The 23098-nt window shown below is 37.6% G+C and overlaps 5 protein-coding genes across 11 annotated transcripts; 4 read left to right on the top strand and 1 right to left on the bottom strand.

Moving 5' to 3' along the window:
* The first annotated feature begins 120 nt into the window (after nucleotides 1–120).
* Nucleotides 121–1118, top strand: Tango14 (transport and golgi organization 14). The gene is made up of 2 exons (XM_069055475.1): nucleotides 121–562; nucleotides 614–1118. Exons 1-2 carry the CDS (start codon nucleotides 268–270, stop codon nucleotides 1048–1050), a joined length of 732 nt encoding a protein of 243 aa, XP_068911576.1. The 5' UTR covers nucleotides 121–267; the 3' UTR covers nucleotides 1051–1118.
* On the bottom strand, nucleotides 1069–15150 carry LOC138136307 (arginine/serine-rich protein PNISR-like). 4 transcript variants are annotated; one of them, XM_069055461.1, is made up of 10 exons: nucleotides 14658–15150; nucleotides 14414–14607; nucleotides 14212–14366; nucleotides 14067–14159; nucleotides 13903–14011; nucleotides 13642–13695; nucleotides 13379–13476; nucleotides 10390–10546; nucleotides 2472–2993; nucleotides 1069–1440 (listed from the first exon to the last, which is right to left on the bottom strand). In XM_069055461.1, exons 1-9 carry the CDS (start codon nucleotides 15113–15115, stop codon nucleotides 2491–2493), a joined length of 1821 nt encoding a protein of 606 aa, XP_068911562.1. In that variant the 5' UTR covers nucleotides 15116–15150; the 3' UTR covers nucleotides 1069–1440; nucleotides 2472–2490. The 4 variants fall into 4 exon arrangements, 3 of the variants coding, with proteins under 3 accessions (XP_068911562.1, XP_068911559.1, XP_068911560.1); XR_011161244.1 differs by having other exon boundaries at nucleotides 1494–2993; nucleotides 13379–13695; XM_069055458.1 differs by having other exon boundaries at nucleotides 13379–13695.
* Nucleotides 15151–15253: 103 nt separating this feature from the next.
* GCS1 (mannosyl-oligosaccharide glucosidase) lies at nucleotides 15254–18465 on the top strand. Of its 3 annotated transcripts, none has more exons than XM_069055454.1 (7): nucleotides 15254–15392; nucleotides 15596–15859; nucleotides 15908–16065; nucleotides 16117–16294; nucleotides 16348–16686; nucleotides 16745–16935; nucleotides 16990–18465. In XM_069055454.1, the coding sequence occupies exons 1-7, from the start codon at nucleotides 15390–15392 to the stop codon at nucleotides 18365–18367; spliced, it is 2511 nt and encodes an 836-aa protein (XP_068911555.1). In that variant the 5' UTR covers nucleotides 15254–15389; the 3' UTR covers nucleotides 18368–18465. The 3 variants fall into 3 exon arrangements, with proteins under 3 accessions (XP_068911555.1, XP_068911554.1, XP_068911556.1); XM_069055453.1 differs by having other exon boundaries at nucleotides 15256–15392; nucleotides 15601–15859; XM_069055455.1 differs by lacking the exon at nucleotides 15254–15392 and having other exon boundaries at nucleotides 15447–15859.
* A 12-nt stretch (nucleotides 18466–18477) lies between these two features.
* Nucleotides 18478–21879, top strand: Mms19 (MMS19 nucleotide excision repair protein). Its single transcript, XM_069055452.1, has 11 exons — nucleotides 18478–18617; nucleotides 18672–18874; nucleotides 18926–19106; nucleotides 19157–19362; nucleotides 19417–19560; nucleotides 19608–20841; nucleotides 20892–21013; nucleotides 21063–21166; nucleotides 21219–21363; nucleotides 21424–21594; nucleotides 21646–21879. Exons 1-11 carry the CDS (start codon nucleotides 18527–18529, stop codon nucleotides 21832–21834), a joined length of 2790 nt encoding a protein of 929 aa, XP_068911553.1. The 5' UTR covers nucleotides 18478–18526; the 3' UTR covers nucleotides 21835–21879.
* AIMP1 (aaRS-interacting multifunctional protein 1) lies at nucleotides 21834–23050 on the top strand. 2 transcript variants are annotated; one of them, XM_069055472.1, is made up of 4 exons: nucleotides 21834–21958; nucleotides 22012–22108; nucleotides 22162–22671; nucleotides 22722–23050. In XM_069055472.1, the coding sequence occupies exons 2-4, from the start codon at nucleotides 22037–22039 to the stop codon at nucleotides 23007–23009; spliced, it is 870 nt and encodes a 289-aa protein (XP_068911573.1). In that variant the 5' UTR covers nucleotides 21834–21958; nucleotides 22012–22036; the 3' UTR covers nucleotides 23010–23050. The 2 variants fall into 2 exon arrangements, with proteins under 2 accessions (XP_068911573.1, XP_068911572.1); XM_069055471.1 differs by lacking the exon at nucleotides 21834–21958 and having other exon boundaries at nucleotides 21965–22108.
* The last annotated feature ends 48 nt before the right edge of the window (nucleotides 23051–23098 follow it).

Below are 23098 nucleotides of genomic sequence, written 5' to 3'. Positions count from 1 at the left end.
ACGATCACAAGGGTGAGTATTTTTGATGAACTTGTGTCGGTCTGATAAGAGATAGTTTTAACAGGTTTTAATCGGGTGAATGTGGATGTCACATCTTTGATCTTTGAATGACGTTAGCAGTGTTGCCAACCCACTCGTGAGAATAATGGTGGGGGCGCAGTTTTTTACGACACGGTGTCTCATGTTCATTCGCTCCGAATTAATTGAGCGGTTTATGTGTGATTTAAAAAGGTTTTATGTATCTATTATGTGAACAAGACCGCCAAGATGGACCAGAAGTCCGCCGCTGTGATCTACAGAATGTTCTATTCAATACTGCACTTAGTCTTCACGATATACGAGTCAGTTGAGAGTATGTACAGAAGCCTAAAAATTAAACTACTTGAACTTCGTCACGAGTTCAAAATAAATAAAACTGAGAAGTTGGTGAAGATCGAAAAAATTCCCAGACACCTGACGGTGCTCCTGGGCACTGAAGAGCCATCACCGAAAGACCTGGCCAATTTGATTTTGTGGTGTCTGGCAGCTCGAATAACATTCGTCAGTTTTTACGATCACAAAGGTTCGTTTTTATCAGTATTGTGCGATAAAGTTAGGTAAAGGTCAATTTCAGGAGAACTGAAGAAAAAAGAAGAGAAGTTGCGATTGCTGGTCGAGGGCATGAAAATTGCGTCAGATCACGTGATTTGGCACAGCGACCCGGACAGCGCCCCCAAAAACGGATACACAGGGAGGAAAATACACGTGAAGGTGTTGTCGAGGGATGATGGAAGAGGAGGCGTAGTGAACGTAATTAAAACCCTCGCGTCTAGCAGTGACATCAACTTTAATTTAGATAGTTTTGATAAGGGACTCAAAAAACAATTCGAATTTCCCGACCCAGACTTGGGGGTGTGTTGTGGAAAGACTTTCAGTTTGTTGGGATACCCACCCTGGCAGATCCGAGTGACTGAGTTTCTGACGATAAGTAGTCACCGCAATATTACTTTTGATATGTTTGTTAAGTTGTTACATAGATACAGTAAATGTGAGCAAAGATATGGGAAGTAAATGGAAAACAATTGTATGTAAGGCGAAAAATATTTATTCCTCCAAATAAAAAACATTACATTATATTACATCATATTTTACTCGCCCTTGCTTGTTCTACGTTTCAAGTACAAGGTACAGAAATCAGCTTTGCTGTTTTATTCAAAACAACGCATTTTGAATTGAAATACTTTCATCGCAAATTAATAAATCAAGGTATTGCTATCTCTATAAGGAAGACAATAAACACACCTATGATAGAAAACTTACAAATAATCCTCATTTTTATGGTGTTTCATATTGTGGTGCAACCAAGTTAACATTATTTACAACATTATTTTATACAAATTTACAAGAAACTAACTTACGAAGAGAAATAAATTATTCGGTAGATGTTTGTCCGTGTTTAACCTAAACAAAAAATACACGTTAAACTTTCAGACATAATGAAAACATGCAAATACCATGGCCAGATTGTGTAAAGCTAGTTTTCTGATTAGACACAAATAATTTGGGAAGTTACTCGAACGAACAAAGAAATATTCAGTTTATTTAATTACTGATTCTGTAGATTTACATTCCTAAAAGTAGTTTCTCCATCGATTAAAATCAAGAAAAATATATTATCGTGATATCTTAACACTTGATGCTGACATACAACGTGACTAATAAAACACTCATTTTTATTGTGAAAATCGACCAGTTTTGCCAGTAATAAGAAATCATCAGGACGTTGACATCCCTTCATAACGTTGATGGTAATTGGGCCATAACTAAGATGAAACGGCGAAAGTTTCAGTAACATCGGTCTTCAAACCAGGCACGACAACACCGTAACACAGTGGCCACATTTCGTCCCACACCATTATTTTGTAAGAAATTCTAGGTGTTGGGAACATTCGTGTAAAATAAAAGGAAAAGTTCTTATTATAGCCACATTCTGCATTATCAGAACACGGTGACGTCAGAAGTTGAGCTGAGTGTACACATAATTCAGATTAGAATAAGTCAGAGTGGCCTACTTGTACAACATATTTTTTCACTTATTGTCTGTTACCGGGTGATTTTAAATTATTGTGACTTTTTTTCTTAAGTTGGGAACATTTTTCATAAATTATTTTGGCAAACTTGATACCTTAATTAACACATTGGCGTACGTACGTCATTTTGACATTTTATGTATTAATAAATTGTGTCAAATAGGCGAGGACGCCTATGTTTATGTCAACTATCACATAATAAAGCAGAATAACCAACAATAATATTACCAACCTATGAAAAAAAGTCACATTCATTTAAAATCATCCGGTATTTATAGATTTCTATTAACCTGTACTATTTTGAAGAGTGTCGTGTTTTATGAGTCACACTGTACATCGTGAATCCATGTATTTGCATTTTCATTCGTAAGTTGTCAATACTGTATAAAACAAAAATATAACCTGCATGCGTCGATCGTCTTCAGCGCCTGCGCGACCTCTTACCCCTGCCGCTGCTCGACGACCTCGACCTCCTCTTCCTGCTCCTCGACCTCGACCTCCTGCTCTTCGTGTACGGACTTCTCGAGCGTCTGTTCCGCGACCTCGACCTCCTCCGCCTGTATGACGACGATCTGGACCGCCTGGACCTAGACCTCGACCTCGATCTCCTAGAGTACCGTCCCTTCGCGGTGTCTTTTCTCTGTTTCGAGGTCGATCTGGACCTGGACCGTTTCGATTTCGATTTGGTAGAGGATTTGTGGCGGCTCCGTTCGGGCGTTCGACTCCTCGTGGTCGAACGGCTGCGCCGTCTTTTGGACGCCTTTTTCGAGTCGCGGCCTCCGCTGCTCGACGTCGACGAGCGACGGCCGCGTTTTCGCGAGTCGCCGTAGGAGGAGGCGTCGTCCGACGAGCTCGACGACGATCGGGACTTGGTCCGCTTCAGGGCGGTCTTCGAGTGGGAGAGGGAGCGTTGCTTGCGGCCGCCTGCAACACGCAAATTCACGCATACGCAAACGACGTTCGCTAGTTTTTCGGGCCTTATCTAGGGGTTTACACGACGTGGTGGGACACGGGGAAATTGTACTTTTATCGGTCTCCTACGAACACTTTTTACACAATTTGCGGGACATACTTCTCTGATAACACAAATTCTTTGACCAATAAAGATAGGCGAATCGAATATAGCGTCTATAAACAAAAAGTTAATTTGGTTTGTACGTGCAGAAACATCGTCGAGTAACCATCATATCAAATAATTTTTTTTAATGATCCGTAAATGCCGCACGTGCGCGTTTATGTCGTTTTTTAATACGAACTGATTCATCAACTGTGGTACTTGGTGCGCCCACAATACAAGACATAAATTAAGCAACTTTAAATATTAATTTACTGGCTACCGGCAATACCTATTACCGTAAGATCATTTAAATTTATAATTAAAGAAGGGTATGACTTTTAAATTAGGTTGGCAACACTGCTGTCGTTTAGGTTCTCATGTTGAATCATTTTAATTTAAAAGGAATTAATACAGTTTTATTGACAATCATAGAAAATGTTCAAAGTGTTCTCCCCGACTTGGATACAACTGTTAACTCGCCGGTTCATATTTTGTATTGAATTTTGAAGCGTCACTTTGACAACAGCCTACTTTAATTATAAATAATGATCTCACGGAATTTGTCAGGTTTATCATTCTCTGTGTCTGTCAATTTCCGTTTTTATAACTCAAGATTTTAGAATAAAGGAAAAGAACGAAAACCTTGTTTAATGCAGCAAGTAAGTAGGTAGAAAATAAAACCGTAAAAGCAAAATATGTAAACTTATAATCTGTTTCAAAATCAAAAATCCACCAACACTGCATTCTACCTCGAAAATACAACCGACAACGTCGCCAACTTTTGTTTTTAGTGTCTGCATGTGTCAGAAAAAAGTGGAGTTATGTCAGTTATAAAAGAAAGCTGTTGACAGTCGTTTTGGTCGTAGTTCATCCTGTTTTTTATTCTCATTTTATCATTTTACTCAAAATGTATTGGGTATATGGTAGCTACGACCTTTTTGCACATAATAATTATTTTGTGTTATTATAGGTAAATAAACTCAAATTTTGGCGGGAGGTTGGGCCAACCCAAAAAAATGAAACTTATTCTAGGGTTTTTTTTTCTGGCAACATAATTCAACAGGTGGTGGGGTTTTTATTTTGAAACAGATAGTCTGTTTTTTTTATAATCAATTTTCAAAGTGTTGTCAGGTTGGTAAAAAATTCGAAACAGTGAATTTTATAAATCACATTGACTTTCGAAATTGTCACCGATTGTCACATTTGATAATTTAAATTAAAAACGTGTCTTACGGCCGTATTCACCAACGCCAGTTAACGTTAACTGTAGGTTAAAATACTTCGTTACTTTAGTTACCTATTGTTATAACAATGTTTTCGTATATTTTAACCTACAGTTAACTTTAACTGGCGTTGGTGAATACGGGCCTAAGGCTCGGTTTCTGGAAACATTTTATTTGGCCAGTTAGTTAACTCTCCGATAAATACAAAAATCATGTAATGTGATTGGTTACTTTCTAGCGTTTCTAGAGCAACGCTTGATTTAACCGGCCGTTAAGTTATCGGACCGTTCCAGAAACCGGGTCTTACACTCATAAACATATGCAATATAACCTCAATAATGATCTAGGGGAAATCTAGGGTGAAATTGAGACAGAACTGGACCAAATGTCAATGATTTTTAATATACAGTTTGGTCTTTTTCTGTATTTTGACACTGACAATTGATTATAAAAAAAAAACGGACTATATATGAATTAATATCGAATCACGTTTGTCAAATAATTATATTGCCAATTTTGGTTATAACAATCCCCAATTTAGGAATATGTTTATTTAAGTTATCACATGGTTAAAATAAACTGAGTCCTTTCTTCAAAAAAAAAGCTTTTGACTCATTTGGAAAGGCACAGGGCAGCAAAATTAATTTTTTCACAACGGCGGCCACCACTCTGGGGTGGTGCTTCACTCTATATTTTTAGTTAAATGTTACAAAGGAGAAAGTTTTTGAAATATTTGATTCTGAAATTTAAAAAATGGAATATTTTTATCCATTAAAAAAAATCAAGTTAATCTCAAACGTCAATAATGCTGTGAATTCTAACGAACAATTGTTTCTCCCTCATCTTGCTGTAATTAACAATTCTAATGCAACAACAAATATACGGGTTGCATTTAATAGAAGTGCTAAATCAAGCAACGAAATTTCTTGAGGTTATTAAGGCTCCTTAGCACAATATGTTTCCAATTTCATAAATTGTATTCAACACATAACACAGAGATGATGATGATGAGTCTGTGGGGCATCAAATTACAGAGCTTGCGTCGATCTTACAATCCTAGGTAATTGGTTTCCAAGTACTGTAGCGGTCGGCTATGTAGAAACGCTGTTGTTTTTTTGCAAGTAGCAATGTTACTTCAAACCAAAAAATCTTATACAAAATCCATTTCATGGTTATATCGTGCGTTCATTTAAATTTATCCTCAAAGTTGGCGTTGAAGAACTCCTTTTCGAAACCCGTTTGAGTGTTGACTGTGTTAAATGTGCAAAATAGAAAAACTACTATTATCTACGATCGTGTAAAAAGTGGGCACTTTTTGCATTGAAAATCGTTGTCAAAGTTGCCGTTTAGTGAACCGACTGAACTGTGCAATAACATTTTCATTGCACAGAACTGTCAGAATAAAATAATAGAATTTGTTGGCGGTCACAATTTAAAAAATCTCCTAATAATAAAATAATAACTAAAAGTAAAACGTTATGATCGTAGATAAAATGTTGTAAGACATACGTGTAAAAAGTTCCTTTATTGCACTCACATCCTTTAAAACACTCGCTCGTAGTTTACTATTAAAATAAAAAGTAATCATTATGAGGCGGACAGCTCAATTACCAGAGTACGGTTTCACAATGGGCGTAAGCATAATAGTAGTTTATTTGACGAGTTTGTGTGTAAATTGGGCCTTTTTTGGCACGAGTGGGCCATTTTAAAACGCGAGTGAAACGAGGCCCAATTTACATACGAACGAGTTGAATACAACGTTTTTTTGTTCGACGAGCCCCTTAAAGGCTCCAAATCGCTTAAAACCTTTAAAATTAGCTTGATGTTTCGTTTTGACAAGTTGTGACATTTATAAAAATCCGTTCACATAGGAGAACATTCTCAAATTCTGACATTTTTGTAATGACGAACTAACTGGAACTTTTTTTTTTGTTAGATTTATTTACAAAATAAATGAAAATCAGACAGTTGGCAATGATTTAAATTGTCACTGCCAAAATGAATGAATTTCCAAAACGGAGTAAAGCATCAATAAGCAAACAGACGAACCAGCACAATTTAAAGGCTTTCAACAAAATAAAAGAAATTACTCATGGAGATAATGGAAACGCAAGTACGAAAAGTACAAAATTGTAGAAGCAGTGGCGGATGTTTTTTCGGTAAATTCTAATCTAAAATAAAACTCTCCCTAAGTGCTGTACAGGCTTCCCAGAAATATGTACAAAAGGACAAGGACAAGGCCTATGGGAAACTTTAGGATCCATGACATATCCCCAATTATTGTTAATTTGGTCGAAGATTCCGATTCGGACTTAGAAAACAGCGACGATGACGAGGATGAGTAACAAAATGCAAAATTATTTCTTTGTTTTGTTCAACTGCCTTTTCGTATTTGTTTAGTGCAACTTTGCTTTTTTTTTTTTCAAAATAATTAAAGAAATTTTATTTCACAATACTTTGATTGGGACCAGTTTTGACAGAACAAATGACGTGACCCATAACCTAACTTTTTAAAAGCCTAAATTTAGTAACTTTAGTTCGTCATTACAAAAATGAATCTATACTATAGTCCGTGTTGTAAGCAGTGTTGGGAGTCAGTTTTATTACCGGTAAAGTACCGGTAATATTACGGTAATATACGGTAAGTTTCATCCCTTTCGGTGTACGCTAACGCCGGTGTTGCTAGGCAATAGCGTAACCGATTCATTATTACAATAAGCGATTACGGTAATTGCTCGCGAATGGCGTACCGGTTATTTTAACGGAACGTAACGCGAAAACTCTCTATTACCGGTAACGTTACGGTAATTTACGGTAAGTTTCAACACTTTCGGTAATTTTGAAGATGGCGCCCTCTATCTTCAAACAAATATGATCTGATGCTATATGATTGAAAGTGATTGAGACTATTGAGAATGATGACTGATGATCTAAATTCTGAAATCTGAATTAATCGTTCCAATTTCCAATTCCAACATTCGCATCATGCGTAAAAAATCGGAAATCAGAAATTATTTTGCCGAAACAAAGCGCCAGGGAAAGATATCCAAATTTATATGCAAATTTTGTAAAATAGTAAGTGCTTAAAATAGGTACAGTTGCGGCTAGTGAAAAGTGAGAAACTTTGACAAATGAAAAATTTTGACTTTGTAAATTGGTGCTAAAATTGACAGTCGCCTGTATTTATAAAATGTCACTAAAATAATTTGAATCAGTGGTGTAAGGATTAAAACTCATTGAATATACAATGGAGAAACATAAAAACAAAAAATGAAAAAAGGGGTGATATTATTGTTGCATATTATTTAAAATTAGTCATTTTAACACTTGGCAAGTGCCTATCATTTGTCAAAATTGACATAGTCGATGACGCTAACAACGTCTTTAATAAAAAGTTAATTTACAAAGTAAAATTTTTCAAATTTCGATCGAATGTGTAAATTTTTAGTGTCGCACTGTACATACAATTTATATTTTTCGATTTTTGGAACTCTTTATTACTAATTGCGATGTTTTTACAAATATTACCCAAACAAAAATTACCGGTATTTTTACAACACTGGTTGTAAGCATAATTTTAAACATAACGTCTTGAGCGTTCACAATATATTTTATGTATTCGCACATGCGCTTTGTGTTTGTTTATGTTGATGGTGTTGAGGTTGAGGTTATAAAACGAAATGGCAAAGGCGGATCTTGTTATTACTAGAGCTAAAGTCAAAACGAAACATGACAGGGCGGAGCTTAGGATGCGCGCTCCCTGACAGGGGCGGATCATACAGTCGTCAGTTTAGGGGCAAAACTCAATTTTCTTCACCTGATGAAAGAAATTCTACACCGAGGTCATCTACTTTTGTTGTAAAACCTCTAATAGAATAATAAAAACTATCTTCATCTTCATAACATTCCTCCACCACCCATTATAGCGTAAACAAAAGAAAATTTTTGACTCGGCCACTGTCATATACGTAAGCTGGATTCAACTGATCTACATTCGTCTTCTGCGCAAACCACGTGATGTCATGTTTCGTTTTGACTTTAGCTCTAACACGAATTAAAAACCGTCATTGCAGAAAATCTGTTATCGGCCTGTTTGAAGCAGAAATGTGGAAAATACCCAAACAAAGTGGTCGGTTGACCCAGATAAAAATGGTTAATTTTTAAATTTCCTGGTTAGGAAAAGTACTATTGGGGACACGGAAAACTGGGCAGATGTGTGATTCAGTTGTCAAAATTTCTAAACCATATCTTAGCTACTCATAACCAAGTTGACAGTTTTCTTGAAAATATCAATCATAATGACGGTAAAGGTGCATTTACATTGACACTTTTTGAAATGACAATAACAGACTGCCCAGGATTCCATGTCGCTCATTGTATCAGATTTAGTACCGAAGTACTAAAAAGAACATCTCTTCACAAGACTACAACTCGAGCTTCAATTGACTAAACAATACCGCGGGTATTTTAAAAACCTATTTTTACGTAACATTTATGTTTAAAGTTGAAATATTCCAACTTTCTTATGACTCATGCATGATCATAAGAGGTTCATATGCATAACGATAACGAAAACAGCGTGCACTGTGAGCAGTGTCATAAGAAAACGTACATTCAATTTACCGTATTTCTTACGGCTTATGTAGTTTTTATGCTTACGCCCATTGTGAAACCGGACTTATGGACTCGTTTTCTTTTTTGGGGACACCTGTATAAGAATAATTTACCAAATACCTAGTGAAACTTTCAAAAGTTGCTTGATTTATGTTCAAGAACAATTTTCACCTTCAATAGTAAATAATCACGCAATTCACGTCGTCTTGGATTTTTGTTTTGTTATCGATGTAGTTCAAATTATACATCTATTGAGTATCGACAAAAAAGCACAAGGGTGGTAAAACTAAAATGGGATGTTATATTATTAGCTTCTCCACAAAATTAAATCATCAATTAAGACAAATACCAGTCCCGTTGGTCATACTTAAGACGAAAAGTGGTCAAAACTGGCCAACAAGAAACCACCCAGAAACATAACTTGAGTTGCACCATCCACACAGCATTCGATAATTTCTCTTAGACAGGGTGTCTCAAAATTCGCGAATTCCGAATTCAGAGCGTGGTAGAGAAGGACCTTGTGGAGCTCGAAAAATACTTCGAAAAAAAAATTTTGCTCTTCCTGAAGAAGACAGATATAAAAGCACTTTAATTTTGTTCAATACATAGCAGCCTTCATTTCCACAGTGACAAAATACTGTTCCAGCTACTACGTAGCCGTTCCATTTTTAAGAAAAATTACAAAAATTTTGATTTTTTTACTCCAAAGTAAAGCTAGTCTTCAAAAAATTGTTTTACGTTATTATTTTCCACAATCATCTACGCCATAAATAACAATAAACACTGAACTTTTCAGCCTGTATTTGAAGAAAACGCAGTTCAAAGAGTGCACCTTCAGACCAATGTATCTTTGTGGGGGAGTCCCGATTTTTTTTTAATTTCCATATTTGGACTACTGAAGTGATCCCCTACAACGCTCTGAACTCGGAATTCGCGAATTTTGAGACACCTGTATGTTATGTCATTTGCATGTTTTGAGCACCAATAAAACAAGTTGAAAATTATTCTGGTGGTTCTCCACGCAACTCCGTAAATCTCACTTTGTGAGAAATACCTATGAAAGTATAACGTGTCTTTGAACCAAATCACTCTATTGACGAGAGTCAATAAATGCTTCTGTGTTTTACCAAATTAAAGAAACAGTATTTTACATCATTAAATAATGAAAGCAACAAATTTGATTTTTTAATTCATATTCCAAATCTGGTTAAAGAGGAAAACTTTTGTGTTTTAGAATCTGAATATGCTGGCTCCTGTATGGATAGGTCACACTTCATAGTGTTTCCGCACATAGGAAGTGCCATATTGGACACCAAAAACATGAACGATTTATGTCGCTTTCTCTGCTAAGCTTACCAAAAGAAACGCGCCGCACATTTCATTACTTTTTTTAGGAAAAACTGTAAAAACTAGTGACAATACTGACCTTGAACTTTTGCGTCTACCTGTGTGTCATTGTCGTTTGTGTCAGGTGTAGGAGATCTGCTGCCAGTGTCTTGTTTACGACTCTCAGCCTCGGCCAGTTTGTCTTCGATCTCCTTTTCCGTCTTCGAAAATTCTGCCTTCTTCCGTTTTATGGAATCCTACCGTTCATAAAAACAACATTAACGTCCATTACATTTCTAAAATCACTGCAGGCGTGATCCTCGCTTTATTTATGATCCAAGCAATACATATTTAAAAGGTCAGAAAACAGACATCTCCTTACTCGTCCCCTCTGCTACATGAAATTTGAAACAATTCATTTTTTATAGTACAAGATGGAAGATTATTAAAAAATTTGCGGAGTAAATTTTTTTTGAGAATTTAAGGAAATGAAGCTTTCTTCCCGTTTAACGACACTTTTTTATAATTCGTTTTTGAAAATAGTAGTTTATTTAACGAGTTCGTGTGTAAATTGGGCTCTTTATGGCCTGAGTGGGCCAGTTTAAAACGCGAGTGAAACGAGTGTTTTAAAGGCCCACAAGTGCCATAAAGAGCAACGAGTGTTTTAAAGGCCCACGAGTGACATAAAGAGCCCAATTTACACACGAACGAGTTGAATACAACGTTTTCTTTTTTGTTCGACGAGCCCCTTAAAGGCTCCAAATCGCTTAAAATATTTAAAATTAGCTTGACATTTCGTTTTGACAAGTTGTGACATTTATCAAAATCCGTTCACACAGAAGAAAATTCTCAAATTCTGATAGTGTCGAACAAAAAACATAATTTCCCATCCTGTGGATTACGTGACAACTTTCCACGTCATTCTTTTCTAATACAATTTTGAAGGTGTCGATTTTATTAGAATCATCTGATTAGAGCCGCACAACGTGGGGGGAACACCATCTTCTTGAGATGTAATAGTAACTGTGTTTTTTCATTAAGCGTAACCAATTCAATTCTTTCTGGAGTGTGTAAGTTATGCTTCTTGCTAAGTGCAAGACAAAATTAACGAATTTAATAAAATGTGAAGATAACAATGGTCTTCTATCAACAGAAACTGATAAGGTAAGCCAAGCAATGTTTACAAGATGTTCTTTTGTAGTTTTTGTAAGAAAAATTAAAAAAGCTTAATATTTTTCTTCCATTTTATTTAAAAAATCCAAAGAAGAATCGAACCAACACTTTGTGTATTTTTTTCCAATTATCACATCCGCTGTCAAACCAACGACTCGATTATTTGTTCATCCGAAGGTCATGGTCATGGACCTGTATGGGTCAAACATGTAAACTAGGTACGAGTATGTATAAAATAATGAAGCAGACATTGCATCCCTAATAGGGTCATCTGTACGTTATTCGTGATCGTTTTTTGATTCTTCTAATATTAAAGCTTGAAAGTTTTCCTGCTACACCCCATATATCGGGTGTTCATTTAAATTTCCGGTCAAAGTTAGCGTTGAAGAGTCGATTGTGAACGCACCACTCATGTAAAAACACAAAAAACGGTAACATTTAAACAGCGGATCCGTGATCCGTAGTGCGTTCACAATCGACTCTTCAACGCCAACTTTGACCGGAAATTTAAATAAACATCCGATACACACAGCGCTAACCAAAAAGTTCGCACCGGAAAATATTTTATTCATTGATCTAGCAAAAATATCGGGTGTTTTTTTTAATTTCACCTCATAGTAGGCGTTGAAGTGTCGATTGTGAACGCACTATACTGGTTACGGATCACGGATCAGCTGTTTAAATCTTACCTTTTACACGAGTGGTGCGTTCACAATTGACTCTTCAACGCCTACTACGAGGTGAAATTTAAAAAAACACCCGATATCATTGTGTAAACTTTTTGGTAAACACAACGTTTTGGATTTTTGTAATTTAGGAAAACTCCTTACTTAATAAATGTCAAATACAGGCGATTCTGAAATAAGTTTGGAAAAAAAATGTGGAGTATCCTTGACACAAAATAACTCTGCGTAAATGACTTTTGGAGGTGAATCAAAAGGAAGGAAATTACCCTAGATCCTTGTATTTTCAACGCCTATGAATAGGGAAAGTTTGTCCGAATTTGTTCACTTCATTAGCAACCATTGTTACATCAACTCCAGAATAAAGGCTTAAGTGCAAGCACACTGCTTTGTAAATGTTTCTATGGAAATGATCGACAGGAGTAAGGTTACGTTTGTGCCTAACGGGCACCTTTGATTATTATTGTCGCTAAACTACCAAGATAATCATGTAATCACCTTTAACTCAGCAGCGTACTAGCAATTTTGACCAAATTTTCAATCATTTGTATCTCGAAAACGAAAAAACTTTTATGAGAATTTTTTTTTGTCTATGACTTCTCATCATCACCAATTACCGGGTTTTTTTTCCAAACTTATTTCAGAATCACCATGTATAATTCGATTTGTTTCAAGCAGTTTTTGCTAAAATGCATTCACGTTGTTTTGGCATAATGAGAAGCCATGAAAATGTTGCACTTAATTTGGTAGTAAAGCTGTCTGTTATGTACGTTATGTTTTTCTAAGTTTGAGGTTATAAATAGCGTCAATGTCTAGTGCATTGTTGTCAGTTTTACTAGTTTGCAATGGAAGAATACTCAGACATCGCGGGAAATTCAGCAACATGTTATGTCATTTTGATAGGTCAAGTCAGGTCAGGCACTTTAGTGACGGAATTCAAATAGTGTATCCATTGTTAAAAAAATTAATCATGGCCTCTCATTATGCCAAAACAACATGAACGGTGTTTACATTTAGCAGGTGGAGAATTTTTGAAAATATTTTTCCTCTTGAAGAAAGTCCTCCCAGTATATTTAAAACAATCTTAAAATTCATGTTTTCAAAGGTGGGTTAAAAATGTTATCAGCAGGTGTGATATAAAAACACCTTTTTTAACGCCTTGATGGTGTCAACATGATCGATGAAACACAGTCAATTAAAATGTATACAAAATATGAAATTTGTGATTTTTACCTTGAGTTCGTTGTCCGAATCTCTGCGATCTTGGGTGTTATCCTCGTCGCTGTCCTCGCTGCTGCTGCTCCCTGACCCTCCACCATAGATCCCCAGACCTGTCATTATTCGAACATTAACGATAAAAATCCAACATGCCAGCGCCTCGTCAAATGTGTTTGAACAGAAATGAATCGCTATTATTCTCAAATTGCTGGTCAAAACTTGAGAATAAATCGCTGTGGGGTGTTGTGGGGAGGGGTGGTAATTTTTCGGTAACTTACCAAGTTTGGCGATAACGTTGGCACCGCTGGGTGCGGATACACGATGATCTGAAGCTGAAGTTTACATAAATTATACACAATTAGGTCCATCAACCCTGCTAACAATCTCACAAAAAAAATTGACAAGAAAGAATGAGAGATAGGGGACGAGAGGGGACTTGCCGTCCCCGACCACTTGAAAGAAAAAAAATGAATCAAACAAACATACGACCAAACTTTTTTTATTCGTAAGTTTACAAGGTGACGCCCTAATACCGATACCTTTGTACTTTTTGTGGTGGCGCTGCAGTTCCTCACGACATATCGATTCGATCTCGCGGGTAGTCACCTTTAGCAATATCTCCGTCATGGTGCGGCGTACGTTCATCATCTGAAAAAATAATCACAAAAACAAACATAACACGGAAACCCCTTTGAACTAATACTTGTTCGGCAGGCGTGAGGGGCACAGACTCCAAATGACGCACGGGCTTCTTCCTCTCTGGAACGTCGTCGTCTGAGCACTCACCGTCGCTTTCCTACACACAATAACATCACAAACAAATAACAATCACCACATAGAAAACTAACAAATTTGCTCTTCTGCTGCTCCTTAATTGTGGTCTTCAAGATCTCCATAGTTTCCTTCTCAGTTTGCTTCAACTTTTCATTATATTCATCCCTTTCTTGTTTCTCTTTTTCCCTTTCCATCTGCTTCTGTTTATCACGTTCCATCTTCTCTAAACCTATGTACCACAATAATAAACAGCTAAATTATTATGTAATGTCTTGCCTTCACGAATCCAAGCTGGCAGCTGTTTCCTCTTATTTGCATCTAGGGCTGGTTGTGTGTCTGAAATTATTGGTTGCACAGGTCTAGGAACATTCACCTTACTGAACCTCCTATTGTGTGGTTTGATTTGTTTGGAACTACCAGCTGAAGTCCAATAACCGGAAGTGTAATCATTATTAGGGGCTGTGGAATACCTACAAACATTCCTTTTTTCGACACTACTCACGACATAACGTGCTTTTACCCCGTAAAATTGGCGTTATCACTGCTACTCTCCGGAGGTGCATTGAACTGATTATAACTTGCAGGAGTCGGTAGAAGTGGTGGTTTCATAGGTGCAGGTGGCGGTACTCCTGTTGGTGGTGTCCATGTATTATTCCAACCCCACGATTGGTTCTGTGCATTCCAACTCCACTCATTTCCTTGTTGGTTCTGTCCACTGTTCCAGTCAGAACTGATTTCTTCTTTTTCATTCTCTACATCCATCGGGGCCTCGCCTCCTTCATTCAGTGGTTCCTTCTTTGGTTTGGGTTTTTGCTCGGTGGGAATCACCGGTGGGGGTCCCGCTTCTTTCATTATTATCCACTGCTGAGCCAGCGCAGCCCAATCTACCTGGTCGTTTGACATGTTTTGGTAGGTGGAAGGGTTGAGTGCCCATTGAGGGTAATTCTGAGATTCCGTCGAATCACTTCCAGAATACATCACTAGATTCAAAACAGTAGCACAAACGCGAACATTTTGTTTATTTTCGTAAATTAAACTCCTTTTAATGATTATAGCACAACAACACAAACCGGCTAGCGGCTACATTTCCCACTAAATCCGAGCTGCTCCACCAACATAAATTCGTAAATATACCTAAACGGGAAAAAATTAGACAGTAACCAAACACAGCAAATCACATCTTCACAAGAACATTATTACGAATTCACTACCGAATGAAACACATGAATGAATACCCAAAAATACGTTTAAAATGGTAATTTCTTTAATTATTTATCAAATCATTATTACTGTTGGTATGGCAGATTTTCTTTTTTTGACAATTTTTGACAGATATGTCAATAAAAAATCAAAAAATTAGTCAATTACGTGTCAAATTTGTCGATAATCAATAAAATTTTAATTTTGGAATGTTATTTTGACATAATATAACGTAAATTATTGAAAATTTGTATGTAGAACAGCTCCACGATTATAACCTCAAAAAGAAGGATGGTCAGGCAGAGGAGAGGCCTGGGACAGGGCGACACAAAACTGGACAAAGGTACAAACAGCAGTAGCAGCAACGGAAGCAATTCCACCAACAATAGATCTAGGAAAAGCACGAGTTTACTGTCATACTGGAAACAAATCATTGGATGTATCGTTTTGGGTATCGCAGTCTCTTTGGGGTACATGGGGTACCTCGAAACTAGAGTCAACACACCGTTTGACGACAAGAAGGTAAAACTTGCGGTGATGTTAAATCAATTGATAGTATTGTGGTTGTAGATGGTTGCGAGGAGCGGTTTAGAAGTACCTGAACAGTTTTGGGGGTCCTATCGCCCGGGAGTGTACTTTGGGTTCAAGACAAGAGATCCGACGTCGCTAGTGACGGGATTGATGTGGTATTTTCCAAAGCGATTGAGACCAGGAGGCGACGGCATAAGGTGACGGTAACACTGTTCAATGTGTGCTTCAATGAAGAAAAATATTTTTAGGCACTGGTGTGAACAAAGCGATGGTTTGGAAAAATATGGGTGGCTTCAACATGACGGGGGCAATTTTGGAGTGCAACAAATCATCGATGGGTCACACATTATCGACACTTCGTTCGTGAAACGGTTAGGGGGGAGTCATGGGGGTGACTGGACAGCGAGAATTTCTGTTGATTTGAAAGTGATTGATTTTTGTTTTGTTTTTTGGCTCTATGGACGTCTTTGTTTTTTTAGCCTGGCCTCAAGAATAATCGTCACCTAGACGAAGAAATATCGCTAGTGTGGTACACGGCGTTGGATGAAGAAACCAAAGGTTTCATTTCTTTGACAAACTCCGCCACAAAACTGACAGGAATCAAAGGAGAAACTTTCGGTTTGGGAGAGTTCACGATTAAACTAACAAATCAATCAGGCTCTGTTTTGCACGAGTCATTTTTGAGTACTGTGGCACCTGGTTTACATTTATTGAAAGAAACAGTTGTGGCGTCTCTGAGGTTGGCTCAAGACAAATCAACATCTCCTAGAAAAATAGTTCTCGCGGGGGAACTGCTTCCTGAAGCCGGAATTGGAAAAGTACATTCTTTTTACTAATAATCGATAAATGTCAACAATAATTAGCTGTGATTTGAAGGCAGAACCCAATTTCGTCGCGATCCAGCTAACTGGGAAAGTACCGTTCACGGTAGATGTCGTCTTTGAGTCGGGCAGCTTCGGAACTCGACAGGACACACTGGTGGGGGAGATCTACACCAAAGCATTGTCTTGGCACCAGGCGAGGTTCGTTCAACGATTCGAAGACACATACGGACTTCAAAAACGCGGGTTTGTGTCATGTTAATCGATTGGAACAGCGCCACCTTTGAATTGAATCTTCAGGTACAATCCCAAAGAAGTGAGCTTCGCTCAAGCCGCTCTCAGCAACATGATCGGAGGCGTCGGATATTTCTTTGGTACGTCGAAAGTTCAGAGTTTTTATACTAAGGAGCCGGTACACTACTGGCGGGCACCCCTCTACACGGCAGTACCGTCCCGTAGCTTTTTCCCGAGGGGGTTCCTGTGGGACGAGGGCTTCCACGGTTTTCTCATAAGCACGTGGGATTTAGACTTAGAACTCGACATAATAAGTCACTGGTTCGACCTGATGAACGTGGAGGGGTGGATTCCCAGGGAGCAGATCTTGGGGGTCGAAGCTTTGGCGAAGATTCCCGAAGAGTTTGTGGTGCAGCGTAACACAAATGCTAATCCGCCTACTTTTTTCCTGACTCTGCAATACATTCTGAGGAAGTATTACGATAAGTTGAGCGAAGGTCGACTGGCCACTTTGGAGCGGCTGTATCCGAGACTTCAAGCGTGGTTCGCGTGGTTCAACACGACTCAAAAAGGTTCGGTGCCGGGGTCGTACAGGTGGAGGGGACGCGACCCTCTAACCAATCGCGAATTGAATCCAAAAACTCTAACTTCTGGTCTAGACGACTATCCCAGAGCTTCCCATCCAACCGAAAACGAGTACCACATCGATTTGTACTGCTGGATAGCCATCGCAGCTGATACTTTAGCCAAACTAGCAACGTTGCTCGACCGAGACGGCTACAAATACGAACAGACGGCGGAATATCTCAAAGACAACATTTTAATGGACAACTTGCACTGGTCGAATTACGCATCGCGGTACTCCGATTATGGATATCACACAGATTCAGTTAAATTGAAACGGCCGAAACCCTTGCCCCGTTCGCAAAATCAAAACATGGAGATGATCCGTGTTACACTGAAGAACCCAGAGTATCGATTGGTCGATTCCACGTTCGGATACGTCAGTTTGTTTCCGTTTTTGTTACAACTAGTGGATCCAGATTCGCTGAAACTGGGACAAATCCTGGACGATATACGTAACCCTGATTTAATTTGGTCGAATTACGGGTTGAGGTCGCTTTCGAAGAATTCGCCCCTCTACATGAAAAGAAACACAGAGCATGATCCGCCATATTGGCGGGGACAGATTTGGATCAATATTAATTTCTTGGCTGTTAGATCTCTGTACTATTATGCCAATGCGGAGGGGCCATACAGGGATAAGGCCGAAAAAATCTACCAGGAACTGAGGAGTAACATAATCAAAAATTTAATGACTCAATATTTCAAAACTGGGTATTTATGGGAGCAGTACAATGACGAGACTGGAGAAGGAAGTGGTTGTAGGCCTTTCAATGGGTGGACGGCCCTAGTCGTCATGCTAATGGGCGAACAATATTGACTTAACGTTTTCTTTTTTATTTGTGATCGATTTTTAGTCAATTAAACTTGTTATGTTGAACAGAAACAAAATAAAATCACGAGTACGGTCCTGTTCAATTTTGACATTTAATTCCTTTTGACAGTTTAAGTTGGGAGGTTATGTTGCATTGTGCAAATTATGGAAGTTGATAGCAATTTAGTAGAAGAGTTTAAACACTTGAACAAAGAAAATGTAGAATTCAGAAAAAAATGTGCACAGTTAGCTCAAGGTAATCGTTAGACACTCAATACATTGATTTTTATTTCTAACCTCAAATTTTCAGAAATCACTTCTGGACAATTGTCAATTGTGAAGTTAGTGGAAGAACTAGGTGCGCTTTTAGTAGACGTTTCTCCGAGTAATCGAGAACTGGGAACGTGGGTCTTAACTCATGTACTTGAGGGTTTACCTGCAAAGCATTTTGATAAGAAACAACTGGACTTTATCTGTGCATTTTATATTGACCGGCTTAAGGATCATCACCAAGTACATATTTTTCAGAACTGGAAAGCTAGAGTGATAATTTTGATATTTTAGGTTGTACCTGCTGTCCTTGTAGGAGTCTTAGCTTTGGCCAAGTTTAACCACTTCCCAGATGGCGCTGCTTCTCAGATTTTATCTGCAATTTTTCAAAATGTGGCTTGCCAGCAGCAGCAAGAACGTGACAGAAATAACATTTACAAAATTTTTGAAGTTTTATTAGATAAATGTGAAACAGGTTGGTAATCGTGATTTAAATTAGAACTTTTAAATTTGATATTTTTCCAGAACTGTGTGCAGTAGGTCTGGATTATGTGTGTGGCATTATATCTGCAGTTGATGGTGAGAGAAATCCCAGGAATTTGGTGTTATTATTTAACTGGTTCCCTAAATTTCTCAAAACTGTCAATTTGGGGCATCTGACCGAAGAGACATTTGAAATTCTTGCATGTTATTTCCCTGTTGACTTCAAAGCTCCTACACAAGATCCAAATGTACGTAAAATTTGTGCAATCTATCATCTATCTACAGTCAATGTTTTATTACAGCCAATCACAAGAGAAACATTGGCTGACTCTTTAGCTCCATGTTTAACTGCAATACCACAATTTGCGGAATTTTGTTTTTCTTTGGCCTTAGAAAAATTAGACTCTTCACTAGAAATCGCCAAGTTGGACTCACTGAAACTCCTGGTAAATTTTAACAACCACATATATCACAAACTAAATGATACTTTCAGGAAATGGGGTGTCTCACTTTTGACAACACATCTTATGTCCAACATTCGACAGAAATTTGGTCACAGATTCAAAAAGAATTGTTTAATACTCCCGCTCCTGTTGTGGAGGCTGCTTGTCTATCAACACTGGTAGCGGTGATAAAAAAAATATCTCTAGATTCAAGTTTGAATAGTACGGTCAAAGATATTTCAGATACACTAAAAGGGAATTTATTGCCTGATTCGAGACTGTTTGAACCGTCGGCGAAAATATTACTTAACGCGGCTAAAGCATCACATACTTCTTGCACCATTATCAGTAAAGAAATAGTACCGATTTTGATAAACACATTCAACATAACTACTACTGCTACTCACAAAGTAGCGCTCCTGAACGTTTTAATTAATTTTTTTGAAAGTTCAGTAAAATTGTATAAATTAGAGTTTGACGAATTGAATAAGATACCGATTTTGTGTCTAAAAGCTTCAGTTGACGAAAATGACAGCTTAAGAAAGATTGGATTTGATGGTTTGAGACAGATTTCCCAATTTTTGTCAATCGATTTGAGGTATTCAGTTTACGATAATTTGCAAAAACTGTTGCTAATTCCGCAAACAAACGACGTGAGAAATTCGATTCTGAACTGTCTTGACGAATTAGCGAAAAATTATCCTAATGAAGTGAAAGAAAAACTAATTGGTGTAGGAGAGATTACAAATGTGCAAACTTTGGAAGCTTATTTAGACGCTTTGAGTGTCATAGTGATCCAGGGTTTTTTCACAAACACTGTTGTCGACATTTTGTTTGAATATTTACGAAAAAATGTAAGTTTAGGGCAAACCGCAGTTAATTCTTTGAAGAATATATTACTTAAACATGATGGAGATGAAAATGTTCTGTCTGTTTTGATTGAAAGAGGTACAATAAGTACTCTCGTTGATTGGTTTTTAAGTGAAGAAGATAATCTAGGAGCAGAAAGTGTCGAAAGTGTGGCGTTCATCTTAAAATCAATAATTGGTAATCAATCTAGCGATAGACAAAGAGAAATACTCTTTAAAGAGTTCCCAAAAGTTGATTTGATTAAATCGGTGCGTATATTCGTATTAGATGGTTTGTTGTGCCGTTTAAGACGAGATGTCCAAATTGATTATAAAATTCTCGACGACTTAATGGCGCTAATAAGGACAAAAAATAATGACTTTGTGAAAAATGTTGCTGTGCAGCTTTTATCAAATTTATTAAACAAATGTGACGGTAAACATTTTGTGGTGGATTTGTACATTTTTTTATATTTATTTTTTTAGAAAATACGTTGCAAAATTATTTAACACGATACGAAAGTAATAATGACATAACAACCATGTCATGGATCACAAAAGCTTTAGTTATGCGGAATCACGAAAAAGCAAATCTTTGGACGGATAAAGTATTTATTGAATTAATTTTGATTCAGATTATTTATTTAACAGTTGTAGTTGGTAACATTACTGGATGAAAATAGAGAAGTTGCAGGAAGTTTTCGAATTGTAATGAACGACAATTTTGATGCTTTAAGCTTGAAAAGTAACTGTATTAGAATGTAAGTATTGTATTAATTGTTTTTTAAAATCATTGTTTATCGTGTTTTTAAGGTTGTTGTACCAACAAAAATTCTTCACTGTTGTTAGTAATCGATTGTACGAGAATTATCGTCCTGACCGTGGTTCGTATCTCGTAGCTCTCGGATACTTACTAGAGTTCACTCCCAAACAAGCTATTTTATTACAATTTAAAAAAGTAACACATTCAGTTTTACAAATAACTGCACTGTTGTGACATTACCTACTTTGATTTCAGCTTTTAAAATTAATTATTCTTTGTCTAGACGAATGTGAAGAAAGTGAAGTTGTTACAGTTTTACTCCAGATTATCAAAGATTTTATAGTTAGAAAAGAAAGTTGCATTGAAGATCACCTTTCAGAATTTTTGACAAGATTTTTAAAATTATCAGCCACCAACAAGTCAATGGTAACGCCGTGAATATTTTTGAATAATTATCTCGCAACTTGTAAATTGCAGAAAGTGAGAATCTTGGCGTTACAGTGCTTAGAAGAATGTACATCAAGTTTTCCAATATATAAGTTGCTTTTGCATAAGCAGGAAGTTTTATCGATATTGGGAAAAGTGATTGACGACAAGAAAAGAATAGTTAGGCGAGAAGCAGTTGAAGCTAGGTCAAGTTGGTTTCTCCTGGATGCACCTATCTAGCATTATATATATTTTTAAATATTAAAACATTTTTGTTGAACTAAATTTGATTTTTCTTTATTGCGACCAGTTGCGACGTGGGGGAAAATTAAAACCCTAAACTTTTTGCACGTGTATAGGTTAGGTTAGTACTTTGGGCAGAAAAATGTTATTCCTTAATTGTGTGAATATTTTTAGAAGCAACATACGAAACTGTATCAAAATGTCGTCAATCGAACGCGTTAAACTGAATGCCGAAACGGCAAAACAAGCTATTCAGGAATTGAAAAGTGAGGTTAGGATTGGATATTGCCCATTAAAAAACTTGACTAAATCGAATGCTTGCAGTTACATTCTCTAAATAGCGAATACAATAATATTGTCGCAAAGGAGTTGCGTGCAGAAAACGCGCGACTTCTTGTCGCGGTTGAAGAAGCGAGGGCGCGTCTTGTGGAACTTGAAACTAAAAATGGAATCCAGCAGATTCCTGTTCCGAATCAATCTCAATCTGTTGGCGCTACTGCCAAAGTAGCGACAACGATTCAGGCTTCAAAAGAAGAAATTTCTAAACCCAAAGAGGCAGAAAAACCTACAAAGGAAGCAAAAGCAAAAAAAGAAAAGAAACCAAAAGAACCCCCAACTGAAGAACCTCCAGTTGACGTCGGCCGCCTAGACCTCCGAATCGCGAAAGTCGAAGACGTGCAGAAACACCCGGACGCCGACTCTCTCTACGTCCTCAAGATCAACTGCGGTGAAGACAAGCCGCGTACAGTTTGTTCGGGACTAGTCAAACACGTCCCCATTGAAGACCTACGTGACCGCGTGGTCCTCCTACTTTGTAATCTCAAACCCGTCAAAGTAATTTTCGTATATTCGCTTCAGCCACCAAATTAACAAACGAATTTTAGATGCGAGGAATAACTTCCGAGGCCATGGTGATGTGCGCTAGCAGCGAGCAAGGAGTCGAGGTCTTGTTGCCTCCGTCCGGTTGCACTCCTGGCGAACCGGTGCATTGCGACGGTTACACCAGAAAACCAGATCCGGTGATGAACCCAAAAAAGAAAATCTTTGAAACGGTCGCGCCCGATTTGCACACCGACGCGTCGTTGAGGGCCTGCTACAAAGGCGTGCCGCTGGTTGTGCCCGAAAAAGGACCCATCCTAGCCAAGACGCTCGCCAATGTCCCTGTCAAGTAATTAAAAAATTGTAATAAAGGTGGCGACAGTACATTTTTTGACCTACCGTTTGACATGGTCACATTCGAACCACTTACTGTTTAAACGCT

This window comes from Tenebrio molitor, chromosome 8, assembly GCF_963966145.1.
Source record: "Tenebrio molitor chromosome 8, icTenMoli1.1, whole genome shotgun sequence".
Taxonomy (NCBI): domain Eukaryota; kingdom Metazoa; phylum Arthropoda; class Insecta; order Coleoptera; family Tenebrionidae; genus Tenebrio; species Tenebrio molitor.
The sequence above is the reverse complement of the archived record's forward strand: the minus strand, read 5'-3'. Positions and strand labels throughout refer to the sequence as shown.